Here is a 23,778-nt window from a genome sequence, read left to right as displayed (position 1 = left end):
CTGTCTCCGGAGACGGTCTCCCTGCTCAGGCGCCAGAGCGCAGCATGGGCCCCGAGACGTGATCTGCCCACCGGCCCTCTCCCAGCCCCACCGCCCACCCCCTCAAGCAGGCTCCGACTCCAATCGGGTGGATCTTATTCATTCATTCATTCATTCATTACATTTATATCCTGCCTTTTTTCCTCCAAGGAACTCAAGGCGGCGTACATAATCCTCCTCATCCTCCTTTCCATTTTATCCTCCCAACAACAACCCTGTGAGGTGGGTTGGGCTGAGAGTCTGCAACTGGCCCAAAGTCACCCAGTGAGCTTCCATGGCCGAGTGGGGACTAGAACCCGGCTCTCCCGACTCTCAGTCCAGCACTCTAGCCACTACACCACGCTGGCTGTCTTGGGTATCTCTTCAGGGGCACCCGCTCTGTAGGATGGTCTCTGGTCTGACATGCATCACGCCTCAACGCTGGTATGTTTTAGGCATTTATTGAAAATGTATCTGTTCATTTGGGCTTTTGTACCAGCCTCATGACATTACTGTGAATGTGTGTGTGGATTTGGGGGTGTGTGTGTTTGTTTCGTTGTTGTCCTTGTCTAAACCATTTCAGGATTTGTTTGAAATGAGAAGCGGGCAATAAATATTGTCAATAAATGAATAATATCGGCCTTTGCTTCAGTTCATCCGGCCCACTTTTTCTGTTTTTTAACGTGTTTAAAAATCATGTTAAGGTTTTCTTGCTTTAAATGGACGTGCAGCGCCTTGATGGCTTTTTCGCAGATGAGACCGTATCTTCCTGTCCGGTTCATAGCAAATCAATTCACAGACCCTGACTGCAGCCAGCCTCCCCCCTCCTCGCAAAGCCTCCCCCCTTCGCAGACCCCGACTCACCCACAGGCATCGATCTCCCTGCGGCTGAGCTCCCCGAGCAGGCATGCGCAGGAGCGCCCGGTGGAAGTAGCCTGCCTTTTCCATTTCGTTTCATTTCAAAGTAAAATAAAAAGCCACCTTCCAACACAAAACTCCACTCCAAGAGACCGTTTCGTCAGAGCCCCAGCTTTCAGGACCCAGAGTTCACTTCACGACATGCGCGGGGTGTTATTAGCAGCCGGCAGGGCACAGAGACACACGCAGCCTTCTCAGCGGTGGCCCCCGCCTTCTGGAACGCTCCTGTGGCTTGAGGGGTGGAAACGGCGGCAAACTTCAGACGCCTCTTTACTCAGGCTTTCCCTGGCGTGGAATTGCACTGCTCTGTTTTAGTGTTTCTGGAATGTTTTTGATGCATTTATTCTTTTCTACCGTGTTTCTCTTGGCTTAACACAGTAACAAGGAACAGGTGCAGCAGATACAAACAGCTGAAAGGAAGGGGTTGGTCCAGCCGCAGGAATAAAAGTACCTTAACAAGATGGAAGAAGGCCAGGCAAAGAGAGCCAGTCAGATTTCCTGGCCCCAGCAGGGCGCTCCGCAATCAGGGCGCCGCCACAGAGAAGGCCCTGTTGTCCTGCATCCTGATGAGAAGGTGGAGCAGGAGGCGCAGACGCTGCCACGGCTTCCCTGCTCTCTGCCTGCCAAGCCAGCACGTGGGAGCCATGAGGAGGGGGGAGGAGGAGGATCCATGGGGGGGGCATGGAGGGTGTCCTGCCTGAGGGGCCTCAGAAACCTGCCACTGGCTGTTGCTTGGCCTTGCAGGGCAATGAAGAGCCATTCGCTTTACCACAGTAAACAGCAAGGAACAGGTGCAGGGGATACAAACAGCTTAAAAGACATCCAACTGCAGGAACAAACATACCGTAGTAGGTGGCAGAAGGCCCAGAGAAAGGGAGCCAAACGGACCCCCTGGCCCTGTCAGGGCGCCCCACAATCTGGGTGCCACCATAGAGGAGGTCCTCCCTCGACCACCATCGGGACACAGAGAAGAGCCTCCCCAGTGCAGCAGGCAGGCTGATCCAGGAGGAGGCGATCTTGAAGTATCCTGATCCCAAGCCGTTCAGGGCATTGGTAACAAGTGGGACCGGCCAGGAACTGTACCCGAGGGTGTTGCTCTGTGGTCGTTGGTTTTTTCCTAAGGGTTTTCTACTTTTGCAGGACTTGAAGTTCCCCTCGGCTTGGTGATACCCCCTTTTGTGCATGGACGGTGCCGCTTTGGCTACAGCAGAAACGGGACTCTGAGAATTGGGATTGCTATTACTATATACCAGTGAGAACTGAGGTGATCCTGCTCAGGGTTCCAGTCTGTGCCCATTCCCAGGATATTTTTTAATACACGTATGTGGATATATATGAAGTGCATACAACGTTCTAGCAATTATACACAGGCTTCATCAAAAGTGGACCAAATATCGACAGAACTACCCATTTGAAGGTGTCTATATGCCATCAGTTCAAATACTGAAAGCGTTGTAAGGTCCTCAGTCCGCTGCATTATAGCAGGAGAGTGTTTATCGTCCCAGTGTTTAATACTGGCCTTTCAGCTGTCCAAAGAGTGCAGAGATTCCATTTCCACTGACCAGTTGTTAATGTCCAAGAGGCAGGTAAATAATTTAGAAGACTGTGTAGATGTAGATACTAAAGACAGTTCCAATACAAAATTGATCTGCGCGGTAACTTCCCCCCCACAAAAGAAGGAACTACCGGACATTGCCGAAACAGACCTTTAAAAGAAGCATTAGCTGCACTACACTACCAGCAATTAGCTGAATTAGACAATCACTTAGTAAAGAAATGTTGCGGTGTCCAATAGATACGAAACAAACATTTTTGCTGAATAAGACGCATCCTGATCCCCCTAGACATGACAGCTAGACATGACATGCTCCCCGCCACCAGTTAAGCCTGCCAGGCGGCCCACCAACCCAGGAGGGTCCCCCCAGATGGCACTCTCCGGAGGGCTACTGCATATCTGGAGGTCGGACACATAAAAGCTGTTCGCAAGAGGCTTTTGGGTCTGTGGGCAGAATCACAAAGCCATTCCTCTGCATTTCAGTGGCCGTACTCCCTCGCTCATTTCAAGATGTCTCTGCAGACTTATTCCATTCATATATATTTGGAAACATGCGTTTACGGCAATGAAAGCGTATCGTTCCCAATGACCGTGGTACAGGCCATTCTGTTTGGGGGAAGAAAGCCCATTCACAATGAATCTGGCTTCTGCTTTCCTCCCATGTCAGTGGAGACCTTCATCCCTTTCTCCCCGCTTGGGATGGGCACAAGTGGGGCAGAGGTGGGGGGGCTCCTCCTTCAGCCCACCTCCATTTGTGGATTTCTTTCTAAGCCCACCACCTGTAAGCACCCACCCAGTGGGCAAGGCTGAACTAACAAGACATTCACCAAAAAAGGAAATTCAGTATTTCACCAAAACAGGTCAAAAGTTTTATTGGGTACAATGCGCAATACAAGGACAGCAAAAAAAAATTTAAAAAGTAAGGATAAGAATAATTGAACAAAAGTCTAGCAATTGCTGCCGAGCTCTTTCATATTACATTCCAGCAACGCCCTGAACTCTCTCCAGCCCATCTACTTAAAAGCAAATCATCCTGAGTCGTTGCAAGACCCACAGCATTTGTAGCACAATCGCAGTTCACAGGGACCAGAGCGCAACGAGTCCAGCGGTCCTTTGTCCTGCACCAGCAGAGAGAGAAAAGGAGAGACAGAAAGAAAAGGCGCATTGGCGCGTATGGCAGCGTTATGCTGTCATGACATTCATTAGGGCAGGATGGAAAAGTCCGTGCCACATTCTCCCACGCTTGAAGTCTGAAGTTCTTTCTGTCCTGAATATGAAGGAATTTGCGAACTCGGGTGAATTCCTATCAAAACTGAACTGAAACTAAAGTCTCTGCACTGGCCCAGTGAAATACGTCCAGCTATTCCAAGCATGGAGGGGACCATGTTGTGCCTGCCATGTAGCTGTTGAAAGATGAGCAGCCTGTCAGAAAAAAGAGGTGGGGACCCTAGTTCAGCACTAACATTGGGATAGACTCAGGGATTCAAACCCAGAGCTAAGTGCACCAAACCAAGCTAAGCGCACCATACGATTCTCCAGCACCCCTTTCTCTTTCACCAGAAAAGAGAGAAAAGAAAAAGACTATGTGCTCTATATGGAAGCTTAAGGCTGGGGAGACATTTCCCACATTCCCAGCAATTATGGGTGGGTCTTTTTTGTCCCGTGTGACAAAAGAGCTGGTATTTCTGCTTAATGCATTTCTATTCTTTCTCGCCTCTATGGGCTCTCTCCTGGTGTCCAGTAAGCAGTGATTTCTGAGAAAAACATTTCGCACATGTCAAGCACTTAAAGGGTCGTTCTCCTGTGTGGACCCTCTGATGGATTACAAGGGTTTCCTTCCGAGCAAAAGATTTGCCACACTCCAAGCATTTGTGGGGTTTCTCTCCAGTGTGGACTCTCTGGTGGGCAATGAGGCTTGAGCTTTGAGAAAAACATTTGCCACACTCCAAACATTTATGTGGTTTCTCTCCTGTGTGGATTCTCTGGTGTGTTTGAAGCTGTGAACTCTGCGAAAAACATTTGCCACACTCCAAACATTTATGGGGTTTCTCCCCCGTGTGGACTCTCTGGTGCAACACAAGGCCATCTTTCCGGGAAAAATGTTTCCCACACTCCAAACATTCATGAGGTCTCACTTTTTTGTGGATTCTTCTGTGGCTCCCAAGATCTGATTGATGAGCAAACAATTTCCCACACTCCAAGCATTTATATTGTTTCTCTCCTGTGTGGACCCTCTGATGTTTATCAAGGTTTGATTTCGCTGCAAAACATTTCCCACACTCCACGCATTTGTACGTCCTCGCTCCTGTATGGACACTCCGGTGCGTCACAAGGGCTGTCTCATGACTAAAGCATTCCTCACACTCCCAACATTGATATACTTTCTCTTTTATGTGAACTCTCTGATGTGTTCGAAGGTTTCCCATCTGTGAAAAACATTTCCCACACTCCAAACATTTATGTGGTTTCTCTCCTGTGTGAATAGTTTGGTGTCTAAGAAGGTGGGATTTCTCCTGAAAACATCTGCCACACTCCAAACATTTATGGGGTTTATCTCCTCTGTGGAATCTCTGGTGCGTAACAAGGCTTGAGCTGTGAGAAAAACATTTGCCACACTCCAAACATGTATGGGGCTTCTCCCCTGTGTGGACTCTCTGGTGCGACACAAGACTGTCTTTCCGGGAAAAACGTTTCCCACACTCCAAGCATTCATGAGGTCTCTCTCCTGTATGGATTCGTTGGTGTCCCTTATAACTTGACAGATGAGCAAATGATCTTCCACAGTCCAAACATTTATATGGTTTTTCTCTTGTGTGGATTTTCTTATGTGTAATAAGGTGTGATGAGACAGTAAACGATTTCCCACAATCTGTACATTCATATGGCCTCACTCCTGTATGTATTCTCTGGTGTATAGTAAGGTCTGATTTGCTGGCAAAAGATTTCCCACAATCCAAACACTTGTATGGCTTTTCTCCTGTGTGGACTCTATGGTGACGCCGAAGGTGCTGCTTCTGGGAAAAGCATTTCTCACAATCCATGCATTGGTAGGGTTTCTCTCCTGTGTGGATTCTCTGATGGATTGCAAGATATGATTGTCCTACAAATGATTTCCCACACTCCAGACATTTATAGGGTCTCTCACCACTGTGCAACGTCTGATGCAACACAAGTTGTGAACGTTCACCAAAATATTTCCCGCATTCCGAGCATTCATAGGGTTTCTCCCCTGTATGGATTCTCTGATGTCGCACAAGCCTTGTTTTTGCAGGGAAACATTTCCCACACTCCAAGCACTTGTGGGGCTTTTCTCCCACATGGGTCCTCTGATGGTACATCAGTCCTGAACGCTGACGGAAACATTTTCCACACTCCAAGCATTTGTAGGCTTTTACTCCCATGTGAACTTTCCCATGGCTCCAAAGCTGTGCATTTTGAGCAAAGCATCTCCCACACTCCCAGCATTTATATGGTTTCTCTCCTGTGTGAAGTCTCTGATGGATTACGAGGCCAGATTTTTGAGCAAATGATTTGTCACACTCCAAACATTGATAAGGCCTTTCTCCAGTATGGGTTTGTTGATGCTGCATCAGTTGTGGTCGTCGGGAAAAGCATTTTCCACACTCACTGCATTTGTAGGGTCTCTCTTCTGTGTGGACTCTCTGGTGTACACGAAGGTGTGAATTCCGGGCAAAGGTTTTCCCACATTCATCATATTTGTAGGGTTTCTCTCCTGTATGGATTCTCCGACGGATTGCAAGGTGTGATCCAGAAGCAAAACCTTTCTCGGACACAAGACATTTATAGGGGGCCTTTCCCCTGTGGCCCCTGCAATGGATCACGAAGACGGAATGCTGAGCAAACATTTTCCCACAGTCTGAACATTTATAGGGACTCTCCCCCTTATGAGTTCGCTGATGGCTGACAAGGTGAGACCTTTGAGAAAAACATCCCTTGCACTTCAAGCATTTGTAGGGTCTGTCTCCTGTGTGGACTCTCTGGTGTTCGCACAGCTCTGATCTCTGAGGAAAACTTTTCCTGCACTCCAAGCATTTGAAGGGTTTCTCTCCTGTGTGGATTCTCTGATGAATTACAAGTTGTGATCCCTTACCAAAACGTTTTCCACACTCCCAACATCTGTAGGGTCTAAGTGTTGAGTGGACTCTTAGGTGTTTCACAAAATCTGATACTAGAGGAAAACATTTCCCACACTCCAAGCATGTGTATGATTTATGTCCTGCATGGAGCTTCCGGTGGATCAAAAGGACAGATCGATGAGCAAACGATTTCCCGCACTCTGAGCAATCATGGCGTCTTTGTCGCCCACGTGTTTGGCTGCTGCTGCCAAGTTCTGAACTTTGACCACAACTTTCCCCACACTCTGAGCTTTCCTGGGGCTCCTCTCTTGCGTGGATTCTCTGGTGCGCAGCAAGAGACAATTTGAGGGCAAAACATCGGCCGCACTCTGGGCAGAAGTGTGTTTTCCAGAAATGACCTGTTGGGAGGAAAAAACGGGTGAGGGGGAAACAAGATTTGCTCCTGAATCTGGCAGAGGAGGAACCTCGGAAAATACACGGAATGACGGCTTGATTAGAAGCTACACAAGATAAGGAGCTGTTGCTGTGCCGATCTCTTTCCCCCTCCACCCCGTGAAACATGTCGGCTCCAGCTTTGGGGGTCTCTTGGGCAAGAGGCCCTAAGGGGGTCTCTTCCTCCTCCCTACAGTCACACTCTTCCTCCCCCTCTGACCCCCCCCCCCGCTGCTCAGAGAGAAAGGGCAGGTGAGAAAGCACCTGGTGTTCCTTCTGCTCACACCATCCCTAGCTTCCTCACGCTCCGCCTGTGGACCAGGAGCACAGAGTACCAAAGAATCGTTGGAAGAGGAGTCAGAAGTTGTCGCCACATCTCGTGACGGGCAATTCCGCGCCTGGCGTGAAAGAATGCTTCCCTTCTTCTGTCTGCCAATCCGGTTGCCAGAGTCACCCCGTCCTAACACTGGCTGTAGATGGCTTAGGGCCCAGGGAGCTGAAGGGCCGTCTTTCCCAATGTGCGTCTGCCACGGACTGGGACCTGGGGGAGCAGGATCTCCTCTGCATACTGGTGGCAACGTACCCCAGGACTAGAGACCCAGGGATGTGAACGGGATGTTAAACGTCACGGGGGACAGAGTCCAGCCTTGACGGACACTGCAGCACTGGCTGAGCGTCACACAGGACTCCCCCGACATCGTCTGAAACGGGTGTCGAAGCCAGCAAGCAAGGGAGCCACTGAAAGACGGCGCCGCTCGAGCCCCTCCCCAGCAGGCGGTCCAGAAGGACTCCACGGTCGACAGTACGGAATGGCGCTGAGAGGTCCAGCACAAACAACAGGGACATATCCTCCCTGTGTGTTTAACTGATTGATTAATACTTTTACATCCCGCCTTTTTCCTCCAAGGAACACAGGGGGGCTGACTCGGTCCTCCTCCTCTCCATTTTACCCGCACAACAGCCCTATGAGGTAGGCTGGGCCGAGAGTCAGTGACTGGCCCAAAGTCCCCCAGTGAGCTTCATGGTCAAGTGGGGACTAGAACCCGCATCTCCCGAGTCCCAGTCCAGCGCTCCAACCACTACACCACACTGCTTCTCCGGGCGTACATCACCTATCAGGCAAACAAATCTCTGTCATTCCCAAACCGGGGCCTGAAGCTGGCCTGAAAAGGGTCTAGATCACCTTCTCCAGCCGGTTGCCCTCCAGGCCTGTCGGAGGTATAGTGCAGCACCACTGAGGAAGGCCGGTCTAGACCACCTCCTTCATGCAGAAACCCCCCTGGAGCTGAGATGCCATCAGACGCTCAAGTGCCTCTCCCAAAAATGGGGAATGGGGGACTGGTCAGAAACTACCCAACACGGTGCCACCCAAACAGGCTTTCCTCATTCAAGGTTTCACAACAGCCCTCTTCAGGCTGGGTGACGTTCTGCCTTCCTCCAAGGACACGTTTCCCACGCTCTGTAGCCCCCCAACCAGCCTCCCACGAACTGCATTCGTCAGCCAGGAAGGGCAAGGATGAAGCCTACGTGTGGACGGCCTTATTACCAAGGATCTTGTCCACATTCCCGGGCTGTACAGACTGAAACGGATCCATTCCAAAGGGACAAGCAGGAGCGCCAAAGTTACATCGTTCGGATCTGCTAGCCGTGTGGCATCTAAGTCTGAACAGATGCGAGCGACATCTAGCAAAGCCACACAGCGGACAACTGGGTCCCCTTCCTCAGCTCTCCCCGCTCCCTGATGTAGCGGAGCTTTCAATGGTTGGAGTGGCTCTGTGCAGTGGCAGAAAAGTACAAGCTCTTTGCTAAGAAAGGAAATAGTGATGTGAGAAATGGGCCTGATGATCGAAAGGGCTGAATCGTCGTCAGGGAAGAACTTAATGTTCCTGGACCTGTTAGAGACGCCACCCCCTCTTCAATCATCCTAGAGATGATCAGAAGGAACCAAAGATCCAGGGGGCAGGATGGCTGAGCCGGGGGGAGGGAAGGCTTAGCAGGGTAGGAACCTAAGAGGAGCCCTACTGGATCAGCCCAAAACACCATCTTATCCGCCATCCTCTTTCCAAAAGGGCAGAAGGAAGGTTCCGGGAGATAAGGTGGTTGAGTTAGCAGGGGAAGCGCCCTTCGGGATGAAATGACTGGGAATGTTGCTTTGCCGATTCTCAGCAGGAGGTGAGAGAAGCCCGATGGATTCTTTGCTACACCTCGAGCTCTTTACCTGAGCTGCTGTCGGACTCGGTGAACTCTGTTCCCTCCGAGCCCTGCAGACTGGGCAGACTTGGCTCTTCCTCTCGCTCTAGCCGGGAGACAAGGTCAGGCTTGGGCACTGCTGATCCCACGTGGGAAAGAGGAGAGAACAAGGAAGCGTCAGGAGGAATTCAGTCTGAAGGCCCAAACCATCCCTGGCAGACACTCCTCCAAAGCCCTCTCAGACCGTTTTGGAGGAGAAGGGAGATCTGTAACTAATGTTCCTGGGGCGGCGAGAGCAGACGGAGCGGGGGAATGGCCCTGACTTTACAGGTCCTCCTCCCCCTTGGCCCCATACCAGAGGGATCCCGGAAGCAGGCCGGAGGGCAGGGGCAGCACAAGACCTCCTGCCAGCCCTGGCAGGAGGACATATGCTGCCCCCTCCCATCCCAGCTGCCTCGCTCCCCGCCTGAGATTTCCTGCCTTTTGTTTTTATCTGCTGCCTTTCTAACAGGAGGCTGCAGTGCCAAGTCATTCCCATCAGACATCCCCCACACTCTCCCAGCTCATCGCCCCAGTGAGGAAGGAAGCTCCTTACCCAGCAACGAGGCCACAATCCCATAATTCTCCAGCGTGACCTCCTTGTACAGGGCTCTTTGGTCTGCATCCAGCAGGGCCCACTCCTCCTCGGAGAAACGCACAGCCACCTCCTCGAAGGCCACCGGCCCCTGGAAGGACACAAGAGCCCTCTCTCAGTCTCCGCTACCCAGAAACCCTCTCCACAGTTCGTTCACACAGCCTAACGGGGGGGGGGAGGGAGTGAGCTGCGAAAGATGGACTTGCAAGAACACAAGAAGAGCCCTGCTGGGCCAGGTAAGGGCCCGTCTGTTCCATTTTCCTGATTCCCACAGCGGCCGGCCAGAGGCCTCCGGGAAGCCCAGAAGGAGGACACGGGCGCCACAGACCTTTCCCACTGTTGCTCCCCGATAATTGTGCCCAGGCAACACTCATCTGTCAGGGTGGAAACTGAGCCCATAGAGCCATAGAGCAGTTCTGATCCTGAGGAGGAACAGCAATCCGTGGGAGAGGAGCGCGCTCATCCCTCACAGGCACAGCAGCTGGCAGAGATTCCTCCTGCCAGCATACCTGGGATAGATAGTGACCCTGGCAGTGAGAGAGCGCTGGAGGGGGGCTTGCTGGACACTCGACGCAGAGAGCGTCGAGCAATGGAGGGCACGGAAAGCAGGCGTAGCGCTCGTTTGGCGCGCAAGCAACGGTCGCGTCCCAAGGACCCAGGGGAAAGAGGGAGGATCTCTCCCTAGCCCTACGTTCAGGGTCTTCCCGTGATTCTCCTTCAAACGGGGACCAACTTCCTAACCTGGAGCATAGGCCACTCTGCTATCTTTCCCCAGTGCTGTTCCTTGCTTAGTCGCTGGTGATTAGCATCTGAAACGGTCATTAAGTTGTAAAAGGAATAAAGCCTTGAAAAGAATCCTTTTTGTCTGCGTCTTGAGTTGGCTATTGGAGGGGAGCATAAGAGGCAGCTAGGGTGCTCCTGACATCATCCAGGTTCTCGAAACACAGATATTAAAAAAATCTAATATTTATTTAGCACCGAACCACATACTTATTAGATTTGTATACTGCCCAGCTGGGAAATGCCCAACTGGCATATTAAGCTAGCCTTACAGGACTCATAGAATTATAGAATAGTAGGGTTGGAAGGGGCCTACAAGACCATCGAGTCCAATTCCCTGCTCAATGCAGGAATCCAATTCAGAGCATCCCCAGCGGATGGCTGTCCAGGCTCCTCTTCAATGCCTCCAGTGCGGGAGAGCCCACTGCCTCCCTAGGTAATTGGTTGACTCGGGACCACAGTCAGGACCCACCAAAATGGCAGAATGTCATGAGCAAGCTTTTGAGTTCTGCAGAATGCTTCGTCACGCTACATGTTAATCAAACGATGGGGCCCGGGGGGGCAGGAAGCTGGCTTGATATTGAAGCCACAAACTGTGCATTTAGTCACAGCCTGAAGGTGGAACGTAGAATATTCCAGACACAGGCTGCCAGCCCAAAGTCACATACTACGGAGTAGGTCCCATTGAACTCAGAACCTACTTCTGACTAAACAGGCAGACGCTTGCAGTATGAACCAGGTTAGGCTCGAGTTGCAGCCCTCCGCTTGCAACTAGGGCTGCTGGGACGAAGACGCAAATCGTGTCCGATTCCGCACCGTTGAAAATAAAGAAGTCCAGCATCGACCAGGATCCGTGTCCAGCATTAAGCAAAGCAGGCAGGTCCCTTTGCCAGGCAAAGGAGAGAACAGAAGCCATCTCCTTCGATTTTACCCGGCCCCGGCCCGAGGCAGCTGTTCTGCCCCTCTGCCAGCTGCCCTACTCCAAAGGACAAGGAGGAGGCCCTGTGCTGCCCCCGCAGCTGGGGAAGGAGGCGCGAGCGAGCAGCCGGCAGCCAGGGCTCCTACTCCTCCCTTCCCTGCTCACCCCTGTGGCTGGGGAGGAAGACGCGAGCAGAGCAGCGTGGCAGGTGGGTGCAGGAGGAAGAGGCGGCAGTGGCACGGCGGGAGGGTGGGAGGCAGAGGAGTGTGACTGGCTGGGCGGGGACGCTGGGGGGAGCAAAACAAATCGCCGCTCTTCCCAGTCTATGCAGGTTCACGCGGTAGCTTCCTCTCACTTCGTTATAGGGCCGGCCCTGATTTTACTGCTGAAAGAATGCTTTCTTTTCTCTATATGTATCTGGCTTTTGCACGTGAGCATTTTATATGGTGCACCTGGGACTTTTAGGCTGTAATTCTGTACCCAATTACCCGACAGGAGGTTCCACTGAACGCAGTGGGATTTGCTTCTGAGCAGACATGCATAGCTTTGTGCTGTCAGCCAAATTATTCCACATCACTTTACCTGACGCTTTTCCTGGCCTTGTTCACTCGGCTTCTTCTTCTTGGCATGTCTTTTTCCACTTCTCTTTCTCTGTATGAAACAGGAGAAGAATCTTCTCAATAAAAAGTACATGAGGAAAGGAGGGGGGGGAATTTTGTCTCAGGGGCCAAAACTCTGGAAAAAGATTACGCTGGAGAGCCTGGCTTGGAGGCGGGAGACCCCAGTTTAAATTCTTGCTCAGCCCACGAGGCTCCCTGGGTTGCCTTGGGCCAGTCACCCACCCTCAGCCTAATGTCAAAGTATCTGTATCATTAATTTTTTACATTAAAACCTTTACAACAAAAGCGAACAATGAGTGGAGGAGAGAGAATTCATTAGAGATGGCACATTTCATTTTTGACCTCAATTTATACTGTTCCACACACGGCCAGTGGTTCCCTTCCACTATCCTCCTTTCGGACGTAATCAATGAAGCAGCACCATGCGCCATGGGAGGAGTCCATTCCTGCTCCCCTTGAAGCATTTTATTTATTTATTTATTCATTTCATTTCTATACCGCCCAATAGCCGAAGCTCTCTGGGCGGTTCACAAAAATTAAATCCAAGCAACACACAATAAAACAATTATTTTACTTCACTTCCTTTGGCAGGGGCTCACGGAGAAGGGCCGCTGATGATGATCTTAAGGTCCGGGCAGGCACATATGGGAGGAGGCGATCCTTCAGGTAACCTGGCCCCAAGCCGTTAAGGGCTTTGAATGTTAACACCAGCACTTTGAATCGGGCCCGGAAATGGACTGGCAGCCAGTGCAGCTGGAAAAGTACTGGCGTAATATGAGCTCGCAGGCCAGTCCCTGTTAACAATCTTGCTGCCCTATTTTGGACCAGCTGAAGTTTCCGGACCGTTTTCAAAGGCAGCCCCACGTATAACGCATTGCAGTAATCCAGACAAGAAGTTATCAGAGCATGGATAACTGTAGCTAGGCTATCTCTGTCCAGATAAGGGAGTAGTTGGTATACCAGCCTAAGCTGATAAAAAGTGCTCCGTGCCACTGAGTTCACCTGTGCCTCAAGTGACAGTTCGGGATCCAAGAGCACCCCCAAACTACGAACCTGATCCTTTAGGGGGAGTGCAACTCTCTCCAGAACAGGTTGAATATCACCTAGCCGGGCAGACGAACCACCCACTAGCAGTACCTCCGTCTTGTCTGGATTGAGTTTCAGTTTATTGGCCCTCATCCAGTCCATTACTGTGCCCAGGCACTGATTCAGAACAGCCACTGCCTCACCTGGTTTTAATGAGAAAGAGAGGTAGAGCTGGGTGTCATCTGCATATTGATGGCACCTCAGCCCACACCTCCGGATAACCTCCCCCAGCGGTTTCATGTAGATGTTAAACAGCATGGGGGATAAAATAGAGCCCTGTGGAACCCCATGGCACAAATGCCATGGCACAGAGCAGTAATCCCCCAGCACCACCTTCTGGAATCGGCCATCCAAGTAGGAGCGGAACCACTGTAGTGCAGTGCCTCCTACTCCCAACCCAGACAACCTATCCAGAAGGATACCATGGTCGATGGTATCGAAAGCCGCCGAGAGGTCCAGGAGAATCAACAGGGTCGCACTCCCCCTGTCCCTCTCCCGGCAGAGGTCATCCCACAGGGCGACCAAGGCAGTTTCCGTTCCAAAACCAGGCCTGAAGCCCGATTGAAATGGATCTAGATAATCCGTTTCATTCAAGAGTGCCTGGAGCTGTCCTACAACCACCCGCTCAAGCACCTTGCCCAGGAAGGGGATGTGGGCCACTGGCCTATAATTGTTAACATCCTCTGGGTCCAGGTTAGGCTTTTTCAGGAGTGGTCTAATTACTGCCTCTTTTAAAGCGGCAGGCACCACTCCCTCTCTCAAGGAGGAATTTACAACCTCCTGGACCCAGCCGGACATCCCTTCCTTGTTTGATTTAATAAGCCATGAAGGGCAAGGGTCAAGCACACAAGTGGTCGATTGGACTTGGCCACGATCGGACTTGGTCACGTAGCATTTCTACGTGACTGGGGAGTTTCTCAGCTGACATCATATTCCAGAGCTGAGAACAGTGTGGTGTAGTGGCTAGAGCGTTGGACTGGGAGCTGGGAGATCCGGGTTCTAGTCCCCACTCGGCCATGGAAGCTCACTGGGTGACTTTGGGCCAGTCACAGACTCTCAGCCCAACCTACCTCACAGGGTTGTTGTTGTGAGGATAAAATGGAGAGGAGGAGTATCATGTAAGCCGCCTTGAGTGCCTTGCAAGAGGAAAAAAGGCGGGATATAAATGCAATAATAAATAAATAAATAAATAACAGAAGAGCCCTGCTGGATCATACCAAGGCCCATCTGGTCCAGCATTCTGTTCACGCAGCGGCCTGGGGCATCACTGGTTTCAAAATGACGTGTCGCAGTTGTCTGTATTTTAGCCAATGAAATACGATCCTGTCACAACAAGCGATCCATGCTCCAGCTACGTGTGGTTTGAAGGTTGTCTCCGGCGGTGATTGTCGCGTAGAGGGCGCATGGTGGGAGAATGTCATTAGGCCAGTCAGGGGCGGTTGTGTGCTCGGTGTCAGGGCTCTTGAAAGTGAGAGGTTTTTTGATTATCCCAAGACATTAACAGGATTTGATCATCCGAGGAAAGGCATTTTGGCCTGGTTCACTTTGGCCTAAATCAAGGGTCAAAGTCTCCAGGTCCCAAGAGCCTACGGAGAAAGGAGCTTAGTAGGGTTGCTCAGAAAGTCTGAGCAATGTGCCAGATGTTTCCTGTTTTTCCCTTACTGTTAGAAGTTGCTGTTCCTGCAGTTAGAAGTTGCTGCTTGCTAATCAACCGTTTCTGTAAGCGTTGCAAAGTCTGTACTCATTTCGGAGTCATCATATGAGGAGGAATAATCTTGAGTAATGACATAGGCTAATAGTATGCTGTGCTGTGATTGGCCATTGGGCTACAGAACGATTGGACGACTGGCCTTTGGGCTGTCTCCTATCTAAGGTATAAGAATGTGTGTTTGTTAGAAGAAGGTTGTTGTTCCCACCTGTTGGCGATCAGCCTTCGTGCACGAAGAAAGGAGTGTTTAACTCAGCCTCACCCTCCAGCCTCATTCCTTATTGAGCGGGGAACCCGACAAAAGCAGAATATCATCCGTCCTTGTAGAGATCTTGTGCTGATGAGAGTGTCGGGTGAAATCCCTTCACAAGTCTATTAGCTTTTATAATAGACGTTCATTGCTTTTTTCCATTTACAAGGATCTCCAAAGAGCATTGTTATCTTTCTTTTGGTGCAATTATTGTAGGAGCACCAGTTGAGGCTTTTTGTTGTTTTATAAGGAGAAAGCTAGGGAACCGTCCTGCTCTCTCCCCTCCTGACCAAACCCACAGGGACCTTCCAGAGAGAATCTCCTACCTGAGCCGACTGCACTTTAGTCCTTTCCCCCCTTCTTCCGGAAGGAGGGGAGGGTGATCCGAATTGAAGCACCATTCTGCGGTGGGCGAAACCAAGGGGAGAGCGTTTCAGAAAAACACCCACCTTCACATCATATCAAGTCTTTAGAACCGGGCCCGAGTCAACGGTTGGCTGGGGACGGGCAAGACCCCACTGCTTCCCCCACTCTGATGCTTCAGGGGAAATAGAGGAAACCATCCCAGGACAGACCAGTAGTCCATCTAGCCCAGGGGTGCAACACAGCCAGCCATTTCTGGCAGCCCACAAGACCCCCCCCCCCCCGTGTACACTGCTGTGGCGGCACTGCCTGGGGTTTGCCGTGCCAGCGCTACCCAGAGAAGCCCTTCCCTTTTCTCCGATTTCTGAGGAGAGATCGGGGATCAGGAAGGATCCCCTTGCTAGCGCCGGCAAGAGAAACCCCAGGCTTGGGTGTTGGTGTGTGCAGCCCCCGGCACCGCCTGTTGTGCCCTCAGGGCCAAATGGTTTGTGCACCAATGATCTAGGCCATGACTGTCCGTTCTGACTTGGGGAGGGTCTCCAGCCGAGGGCCCCCCCTCCCATCACCTGATCCTTTGGCCTGGAGATGTGCAGAAAACTGAAGAGCCACTCGCAGATCCCAGTGGGCACAAAAGAAAATGACGGGAGGACAGCAGTGCAACGATCCCCTCCCTGGGGCCCTAGAAGACGCCGGGGAAGTTCCCTCTGCCCTTTTGGCTGCAGAGATGGGAGAATCGCCCTCACCCGCACAGCCACCCCACTCCCCCGTTGTGTGTGGAGCACGTTCCCTTTAGAGCCAAGCCACAAGGGACTCCCCAGCTCAAACAGTCATGGCGAGGCACAACGTCACACCAAGGTGCATTTCAAAAATACAACCCAGTGCCGGCAGAGAGAGGCGCAGTCGCTCAGCAGCGGTTGCTCAGCGGCGGTGGTGGCAGGATGGGAGCTGGGAGGGCGCTCTCGTCTTGGTTCCCATCCAGCCACCCCCCCCACCCGCACAGCCGCGTCTCTCCCTGCGAGGCCGCGCAGCAGCCCCTCCTTCCTTGCAAGGAGAGCGTGAGGGCTGAGAGCAGCCAAGCACCATGAGACCATATGTGGGTCTTCGTGCAGTATTTATTTATTCATTTCATCTCTATACCGCCCATTAGCCGAAGCTCTCTGGGCGGTACAAAAAATTGGAACCAATGCTGATGCTATACTAACAGCTGTGTGAAGTATTATTAGCTGCATTAACTGAGCCAACTAAGGCGCCGTTACATCTGCTTGTTTTAGCACGACAACAGACCCTGTTGCTACGAGGGGTGGGCGACAGATGCTTTAAGCAACTATGTGTTGCCTGATATAGGCAGTCCGGTATGAGATATGTTAACCAATTAAAAATACGTTCTTTGTCTACAGAATCTATATCTGCGTTGCCTCGGGCGTTGCCTGGGGCCAGCCTTGCTTTGAGCAACAGCTCCTTTGCTGACCTGTTTTGCAAAACAATAAAACGGAGTTGGATCGAGCCTGCAGTGTGACTCTCCTCTTTGGGGCAAACTGAACTAGCCTCCAGGGGGCGACACTAGCCATTTGTGCAACATTACTCAGTAACAATGAGGAAATGCTGGGATCAAGGACACAGGAAATTACATCTCTCCCCCAAACCTACCTTTATGCTGAAGTCTTACACTCGGCTCCCTGATCCCGGACTCTTCTGCAACTCAAGTCTGTAATAACCAAGCCTAGGGATGGGTTCGTGAAAAAACCACCCATATATATATATTTTTTTAACTCTGCCACCTCCACTTCCCTCCCTGTCTTCTGAAGATGATCTCAGCTTCTCCCGCTCTTCTTCCCACCAAATGTGCAAGGTCACAGAATGCGGAAGCTGCTATGTGCTTCCACTTCACAGCTGCCACGGTTACACTGTGGCCGACAAGGGCCCAAACCTAACTGGTGGTAGGAAATGGGGGCCCAGTAGATATGCTCTGCCCACCAGTTTCTCTCCCCCCACCCCCCACCCGAGTCAGGCCACTATCCACCCTCCTCTGCAAACGCAAAGCAGAAAGCAAACAGCACCAGCACAGTTGGTTTTATTGCAGAGTCACCTGCCCTCTGCGCTAAGTTGCCCACCTTTTGCTCACTTCCCAGCGACAGCAAAGAACATCTTTTCTAGCACTCCAGGTGAGCACTGCCCTACAGAGAGACCCAAATCCACCCAGCCACTCCACACACAGGCACGGCAAACAGGGGAGGCCCTGAAATTTCAGTTGCAGAGTTTTGATCTGCACGTGCCGGTCACCAGGTTCGATCTGGGGCAATCTGGGGGAAAGCTCAATAAATATTTCCCAATGGCACAAGAAAAGCCTCACCTGGAAGCACCGCTAATCTACAACAGGCTGGAGGCTTGAAATAAAAAGGTTTCGCTTTCTGCATGAATCTACCCGACTCTGAAGCGGGGGAGATAAATAATCAAAACAGATGCTGACGCCGATTGTCTTGGCCTTTGTGCATTTTACAAGAGCCATTCACAGATCCCAGAGGGCACAAAAGAAAATGATGGGAGGACAGCAGTGCAACGATGCCCTCCCTGAGGCCCTAGAAGACGCCGGGGAAGTTCCCTCTGCCCTTTTGGCTGCAGAGACGGGAGAATCACCCTCACCCACACAGCCTCCCCAGTCCCCCGTTGTGTGTGGCGCACGTTCCCTTTAGAGCCAAGCCACAAGGGACTCCCCAGCTCAAACAGTCATGGCGAGGCACAACGTCACACCGAGGTGCATTTCAAAAATATACAACCCGGTGCCGGCAGAGAGAGGCGCGGTCGCTCAGCAGCGGTTGCTCAGCAGCGGTGGTGGCAGGATGGGAGCCGACAGGGCGCTCTCGTCTTGGTTCCCGTCCTGCCACCCCCCCACCTGCATCTCTCCCTGCAAGGCCGTGCAGCAGCCCCCCGTGCGCGCCTTCCTTGCAAGGAGAGCGCAAGGGTTGAGAACAACCGCGCACAGTGAGACCACACGTGGCCCTTCGTGTAGTATTTATTTATTTCATTTCTATACCTCCAATAGCCCAAGCTCTCAGGGCGGTTCACTGCAAACAGGGGAGGCCCTGAAATTTCAGTTGCAGAGTTTTGATCTGCACGTGCCGGTCACCAGCAACAGGTTCGATCTGGGGGAAAGCTCAATAAATATTTCCCGATGGCACAAGAAAAGCCTCACCTGGAAGCACCGCTAATCTACAACAGGCCGGAGGCTTGAAATAAAAAGGTTTCGCTTTCTGCATGAATCTACCCGACTCTGAAGCGGGGGAGATAAATAATCGAAACAGACTGAGCAGGGGGTTGGGCGCGATGGCCTCGTAGGTCCCTCCCAACCCTTCTATTCTAGATGCTGACGCCGACTGTCTCGGCCTTTGTGCATTTCACAACTCCGGTCCGCGGCAGGGAGCAAAGCGGGTCCGCACCCAGCTCCGAGGCTGCGCTCCTGTCCCGGGGGCTCTCTGGTGGGGCTTTCCGCCCTCACACGCCGCCCCCCTTTTCAGACGTGGAGCATACTGGGGCGCTGACACGCAGCTTGTAGGGGCGCTGCCATGGTCACCCGCGGCTGCCCCGCCCCCTCTGGGCGCAACCTAGCGCGCGGGTGGACGGGGGAAAGCCTGCGGCCCCCGCGCTCCCCGCGGGAGCGGAGCTGCAGGGCTCCGTTCGGCCTAACCAGGCACCGCGTCGCGCCCCCCCGCAGACCCCCGGCTCACCCGTCGCGCACCGGCCTCCGCGCCGCGCGCTCCGGCTCTCGCGACTGGGAGGAGCGCCCGGCCCCGGCCCCGCCCCCGCCGCAGCCCCTCCTTCGCCGGGCTCCCGGGCTTCCTGGAGCAGGAGAGACGGTGCCGGCTCCCAACTGCAGGGGCGCCGCGCGCAGCGGGCCAGGACCTGCGGGGAGGAGCGGGGCCGGCGGCGCCGCAGGGCTCCGGGCAGCGCGTCCGAGCCAGGCCGGGGGAGCCACGCCGGGGGCCCCGCATCCCGAGCAGGGCCGCACGCCTGCGTTCCCGGAGGAGCGACGCGGCGGCCGCGAGGCCCGCGGAGAGCGGCCGGAAGTGGGACCCGGAGCGAGGGTCGGGCACGGCCTTCCTCTTCCCTGCGCGGCGGCTCCTGGAGTCGAAGCCCCATTGCCCAGCAGCCAGCCCCGCGGCTCCCCGCGGGCGTGCTCCTCTCGGCCCCGCTGCTCCCCGCTGCTCCCCGCGGGCGTGCTCCTCTCGGCCCCGCTGCTCCCCGCGGGCGTGCTCCTCTCGGCCCCGCTGCTCCCCGCTGCTCCCCGCGGGCGTGCTCCTCTCGGCCCCGCTGCTCCCCGCTGCTCCCCGCGGGCGTGCTCCTCTCGGCCCCGCTGCTCCCCGCTGCTCCCCGCGGGCGTGCTCCTCTCGGCCCCGCTGCTCCCCGCTGCTCCCCGCGGGCGTGCTCCTCTCGGCCCCGCTGCTCCCCGCTGCTCCCCGCGGGCGTGCTCCTCTCGGCCCCGCTGCTCCCCGCTGCTCCCCGCGGGCGTGCTCCTCTCGGCCCCGCTGCTCCCCGCGGGCGTGCTCCTCTCGGCCCCGCTGCTCCCCGCGGGCGTGCTCCTCTCGGCCCCGCTGCTCCCCGCTGCTCCCCGCGGGCGTGCTCCTCTCGGCCCCGCTGCTCCCCGCGGGCGTGCTCCTCTCGGCCCCGCTGCTCCCCGCTGCTCCCCGCGGGCGTGCTCCTCTCGGCCCCGCTGCTCCCCGCGGGCGTGCTCCTCTCGGCCCCGCTGCTCCCCGCGGGCGTGCTCCTCTCGGCCCCGCTGCTCCCCGCTGCTCCCCGCGGGCGTGCTCCTCTCGGCCCCGCTGCTCCCCGCGGGCGTGCTCCTCTCGGCCCCGCTGCTCCCCGCGGGCGTGCTCCTCTCGGCCCCGCTGCTCCCCGCGGGCGTGCTCCTCTCGGCCCCGCTGCTCCCCGCGGGCGTGCTCCTCTCGGCCCCGCTGCTCCCCGCGGGCGTGCTCCTCTCGGCCCCGCTGCTCCCCGCTGCTCCCCGCGGGCGTGCTCCTCTCGGCCCCGCTGCTCCCCGCTGCTCCCCGCGGGCGTGCTCCTCTCGGCCCCGCTGCTCCCCGCTGCTCCCCGCGGGCGTGCTCCTCTCGGCCCCGCTGCTCCCCGCGGGCGTGCTCCTCTCAGCCCCGCTGCTCCCCGCTGCTCCCCGCGGGCGTGCTCCTCTCGGCCCCGCTGCTCCCCGCTGCTCCCCGCGGGCGTGCTCCTCTCGGCCCCGCTGCTCCCCGCGGGCGTGCTCCTCTCGGCCCCGCTGCTCCCCGCGGGCGTGCTCCTCTCGGCCCCGCTGCTCCCCGCGGGCGTGCTCCTCTCGGCCCCGCTGCTCCCCGCTGCTCCCCGCGGGCGTGCTCCTCTCGGCCCCGCTGCTCCCCGCGGGCGTGCTCCTCTCAGCCCCGCTGCTCCCCGCTGCTCCCCGCGGGCGTGCTCCTCTCGGCCCCGCTGCTCCCCGCTGCTCCCCGCGGGCGTGCTCCTCTCGGCCCCGCTGCTCCCCGCTGCTCCCCGCGGGCGTGCTCCTCTCGGCCCCGCTGCTCCCCGCTGCTCCCCGCGGGCGTGCTCCTCTCGGCCCCGCTGCTCCCCGCTGCTCCCCGCGGGCGTGCTCCTCTCGGCCCCGCTGCTCCCCGCTGCTCCCCGCGGGCGTGCTCCTCTCGGCCCCGCTGCTCCCCGCTGCTCCCCGCGGGCGTGCTCCTCTCGGCCCCGCTGCTCCCCGCTGCTCCCCGCGGGCGTGCTCCTCTCGGCCCCGCTGCTCCCCGCTGCTCCCCGCGGGCGTGCTCCTCTCGGCCCCGCTGCTCCCCGCGGGCGTGCTCCTCTCGGCCCCGCTGCTCCCCGCGGGCGTGCTCCTCTCGGCCCCGCTGCTCCCCGCGGGCGTGCTCCTCTCGGCCCCGCTGCTCCCCGCGGGCGTGCTCCTCTCGGCCCCGCTGCTCCCCGCGGGCGTGCTCCTCTCGGCCCCGCTGCTCCCCGCTGCTCCCCGCGGGCGTGCTCCTCTCGGCCCCGCTGCTCCCCGCTGCTCCCCGCGGGCGTGCTCCTCTCGGCCCCGCTGCTCCCCGCTGCTCCCCGCGGGCGTGCTCCTCTCGGCCCCGCTGCTCCCCGCTGCTCCCCGCGGGCGTGCTCCTCTCGGCCCCGCTGCTCCCCGCTGCTCCCCGCGGGCGTGCTCCTCTCGGCCCCGCTGCTCCCCGCTGCTCCCCGCGGGCGTGCTCCTCTCGGCCCCGCTGCTCCCCGCTGCTCCCCGCGGGCGTGCTCCTCTCGGCCCCGCTGCTCCCCGCTGCTCCCCGCGGGCGTGCTCCTCTCGGCCCCGCTGCTCCCCGCGGGCGTGCTCCTCTCGGCCCCGCTGCTCCCCGCTGCTCCCCGCGGGCGTGCTCCTCTCGGCCCCGCTGCTCCCCGCGGGCGTGCTCCTCTCGGCCCCGCTGCTCCCCGCTGCTCCCCGCGGGCGTGCTCCTCTCGGCCCCGCTGCTCCCCGCTGCTCCCCGCGGGCGTGCTCCTCTCGGCCCCGCTGCTCCCCGCTGCTCCCCGCGGGCTTGCTCCTCTCGGCCCCGCTGCTCCCCGCGGGCGTGCTCCTCTCGGCCCCGCTGCTCCCCGCTGCTCCCCGCGGGCGTGCTCCTCTCGGCCCCGCTGCTCCCCGCTGCTCCCCGCGGGCGTGCTCCTCTCGGCCCCGCTGCTCCCCGCGGGCGTGCTCCTCTCGGCCCCGCTGCTCCCCGCTGCTCCCCGCGGGCGTGCTCCTCTCGGCCCCGCTGCTCCCCGCGGGCGTGCTCCTCTCGGCCCCGCTGCTCCCCGCTGCTCCCCGCGGGCGTGCTCCTCTCGGCCCCGCTGCTCCCCGCTGCTCCCCGCGGGCGTGCTCCTCTCGGCCCCGCTGCTCCCCGCGGGCGTGCTCCTCTCGGCCCCGCTGCTCCCCGCTGCTCCCCGCGGGCGTGCTCCTCTCGGCCCCGCTGCTCCCCGCTGCTCCCCGCGGGCGTGCTCCTCTCGGCCCCGCTGCTCCCCGCGGGCGTGCTCCTCTCAGCCCCGCTGCTCCCCGCTGCTCCCCGCGGGCGTGCTCCTCTCGGCCCCGCTGCTCCCCGCTGCTCCCCGCGGGCGTGCTCCTCTCGGCCCCGCTGCTCCCCGCGGGCGTGCTCCTCTCGGCCCCGCTGCTCCCCGCTGCTCCCCGCGGGCGTGCTCCTCTCGGCCCCGCTGCTCCCCGCGGGCGTGCTCCTCTCGGCCCCGCTGCTCCCCGCTGCTCCCCGCGGGCGTGCTCCTCTCGGCCCCGCTGCTCCCCGCGGGCGTGCTCCTCTCGGCCCCGCTGCTCCCCGCTGCTCCCCGCGGGCGTGCTCCTCTCGGCCCCGCTGCTCCCCGCTGCTCCCCGCGGGCGTGCTCCTCTCGGCCCCGCTGCTCCCCGCTGCTCCCCGCGGGCGTGCTCCTCTCGGCCCCGCTGCTCCCCGCTGCTCCCCGCGGGCGTGCTCCTCTCGGCCCCGCTGCTCCCCGCTGCTCCCCGCGGGCGTGCTCCTCTCGGCCCCGCTGCTCCCCGCTGCTCCCCGCGGGCGTGCTCCTCTCGGCCCCGCTCCTCCCCGCGGGCGTGCTCCTCTCGGCCCCGCTGCTCCCCGCGGGCGTGCTCCTCTCGGCCCCGCTGCTCCCCGCGGGCGTGCTTCTCTCGGCCCCGCTGCTCCCCGCTGCTCCCCGCGGGCGTGCTCCTCTCGGCCCCGCTGCTCCCCGCTGCTCCCCGCGGGCGTGCTCCTCTCGGCCCCGCTGCTCCCCGCTGCTCCCCGCGGGCGTGCTCCTCTCGGCCCCGCTGCTCCCCGCTGCTCCCCGCGGGCGTGCTCCTCTCGGCCCCGCTGCTCCCCGCTGCTCCCCGCGGGCGTGCTCCTCTCGGCCCCGCTGCTCCCCGCTGCTCCCCGCGGGCGTGCTCCTCTCGGCCCCGCTGCTCCCGCGGGCGTGCTCCTCTCAGCGCCGCGCCGCGAGCGTGACGGTCTGGCTGCCGCGTTATGTGGCCTCCTTCCTTTTCAGGGCCTGAATCTTCAGCGGCATCTCAAAGTAAAATAGGTCGCATTTCAAAACAAAACTCCCAGGCGCTGCTTCAGCGCGCCAGCCCTCAGGACCCAGAGTCCACTTCACGGGATGCAGCGGGTGTTATTAGCAGCTGACAGGGCACAGAGACGCACGCAGCCTGCTCTGCAGCGGCCCCGCCTTCTGGAACGCTCCTGTGGCCGGAGAGGCGGACACCGGCAACCTGCAGATGCC

At 57.3% G+C, this 23,778-nt stretch overlaps 1 protein-coding gene across 1 annotated transcript; it reads right to left on the bottom strand.

The window, feature by feature from the left end:
* Positions 1 to 3,346: 3,346 nt before the first annotated feature.
* Positions 3,347 to 19,704, bottom strand: LOC146356049 (uncharacterized). Its single transcript, XM_084830004.1, has 7 exons — positions 19,437 to 19,704; positions 19,293 to 19,404; positions 15,534 to 15,609; positions 12,126 to 12,194; positions 9,806 to 9,935; positions 9,239 to 9,349; positions 3,347 to 6,986 (listed from the first exon to the last, which is right to left on the bottom strand). Exons 1-7 carry the CDS (start codon positions 19,702 to 19,704, stop codon positions 4,192 to 4,194), a joined length of 3,561 nt encoding a protein of 1,186 aa, XP_084686130.1. The 3' UTR covers positions 3,347 to 4,191.
* Positions 19,705 to 23,778: the final 4,074 nt, after the last annotated feature.

This window comes from Heloderma suspectum, chromosome 2 (genome assembly GCF_057233095.1).
Source record: "Heloderma suspectum isolate Gila_16-S chromosome 2, 16-S_ref, whole genome shotgun sequence".
NCBI lineage: Eukaryota > Metazoa > Chordata > Lepidosauria > Squamata > Helodermatidae > Heloderma > Heloderma suspectum.
This window is presented reverse-complemented; position numbering and strand designations above follow the sequence as displayed.

Coding starts and splice junctions, on each gene's coding strand:
- LOC146356049 (XM_084830004.1), bottom strand. CDS start 19,704: ATGGGGCTTCGACTCCAGGAGCCGCCGCGCAGGGAAGAGGAAGGCCGT. Junction 12,195..15,533: donor CTAAAGTGCAGTCGGCTCAG/GTAGGAGATTCT, acceptor TGTTTCATACAG/AGAAAGAGAAGTGGAAAAAG. Junction 9,936..12,125: donor AAGGCCAGGAAAAGCGTCAG/GTAAAGTGATGT, acceptor GTGTCCTTCCAG/GGGCCGGTGGCCTTCGAGGA.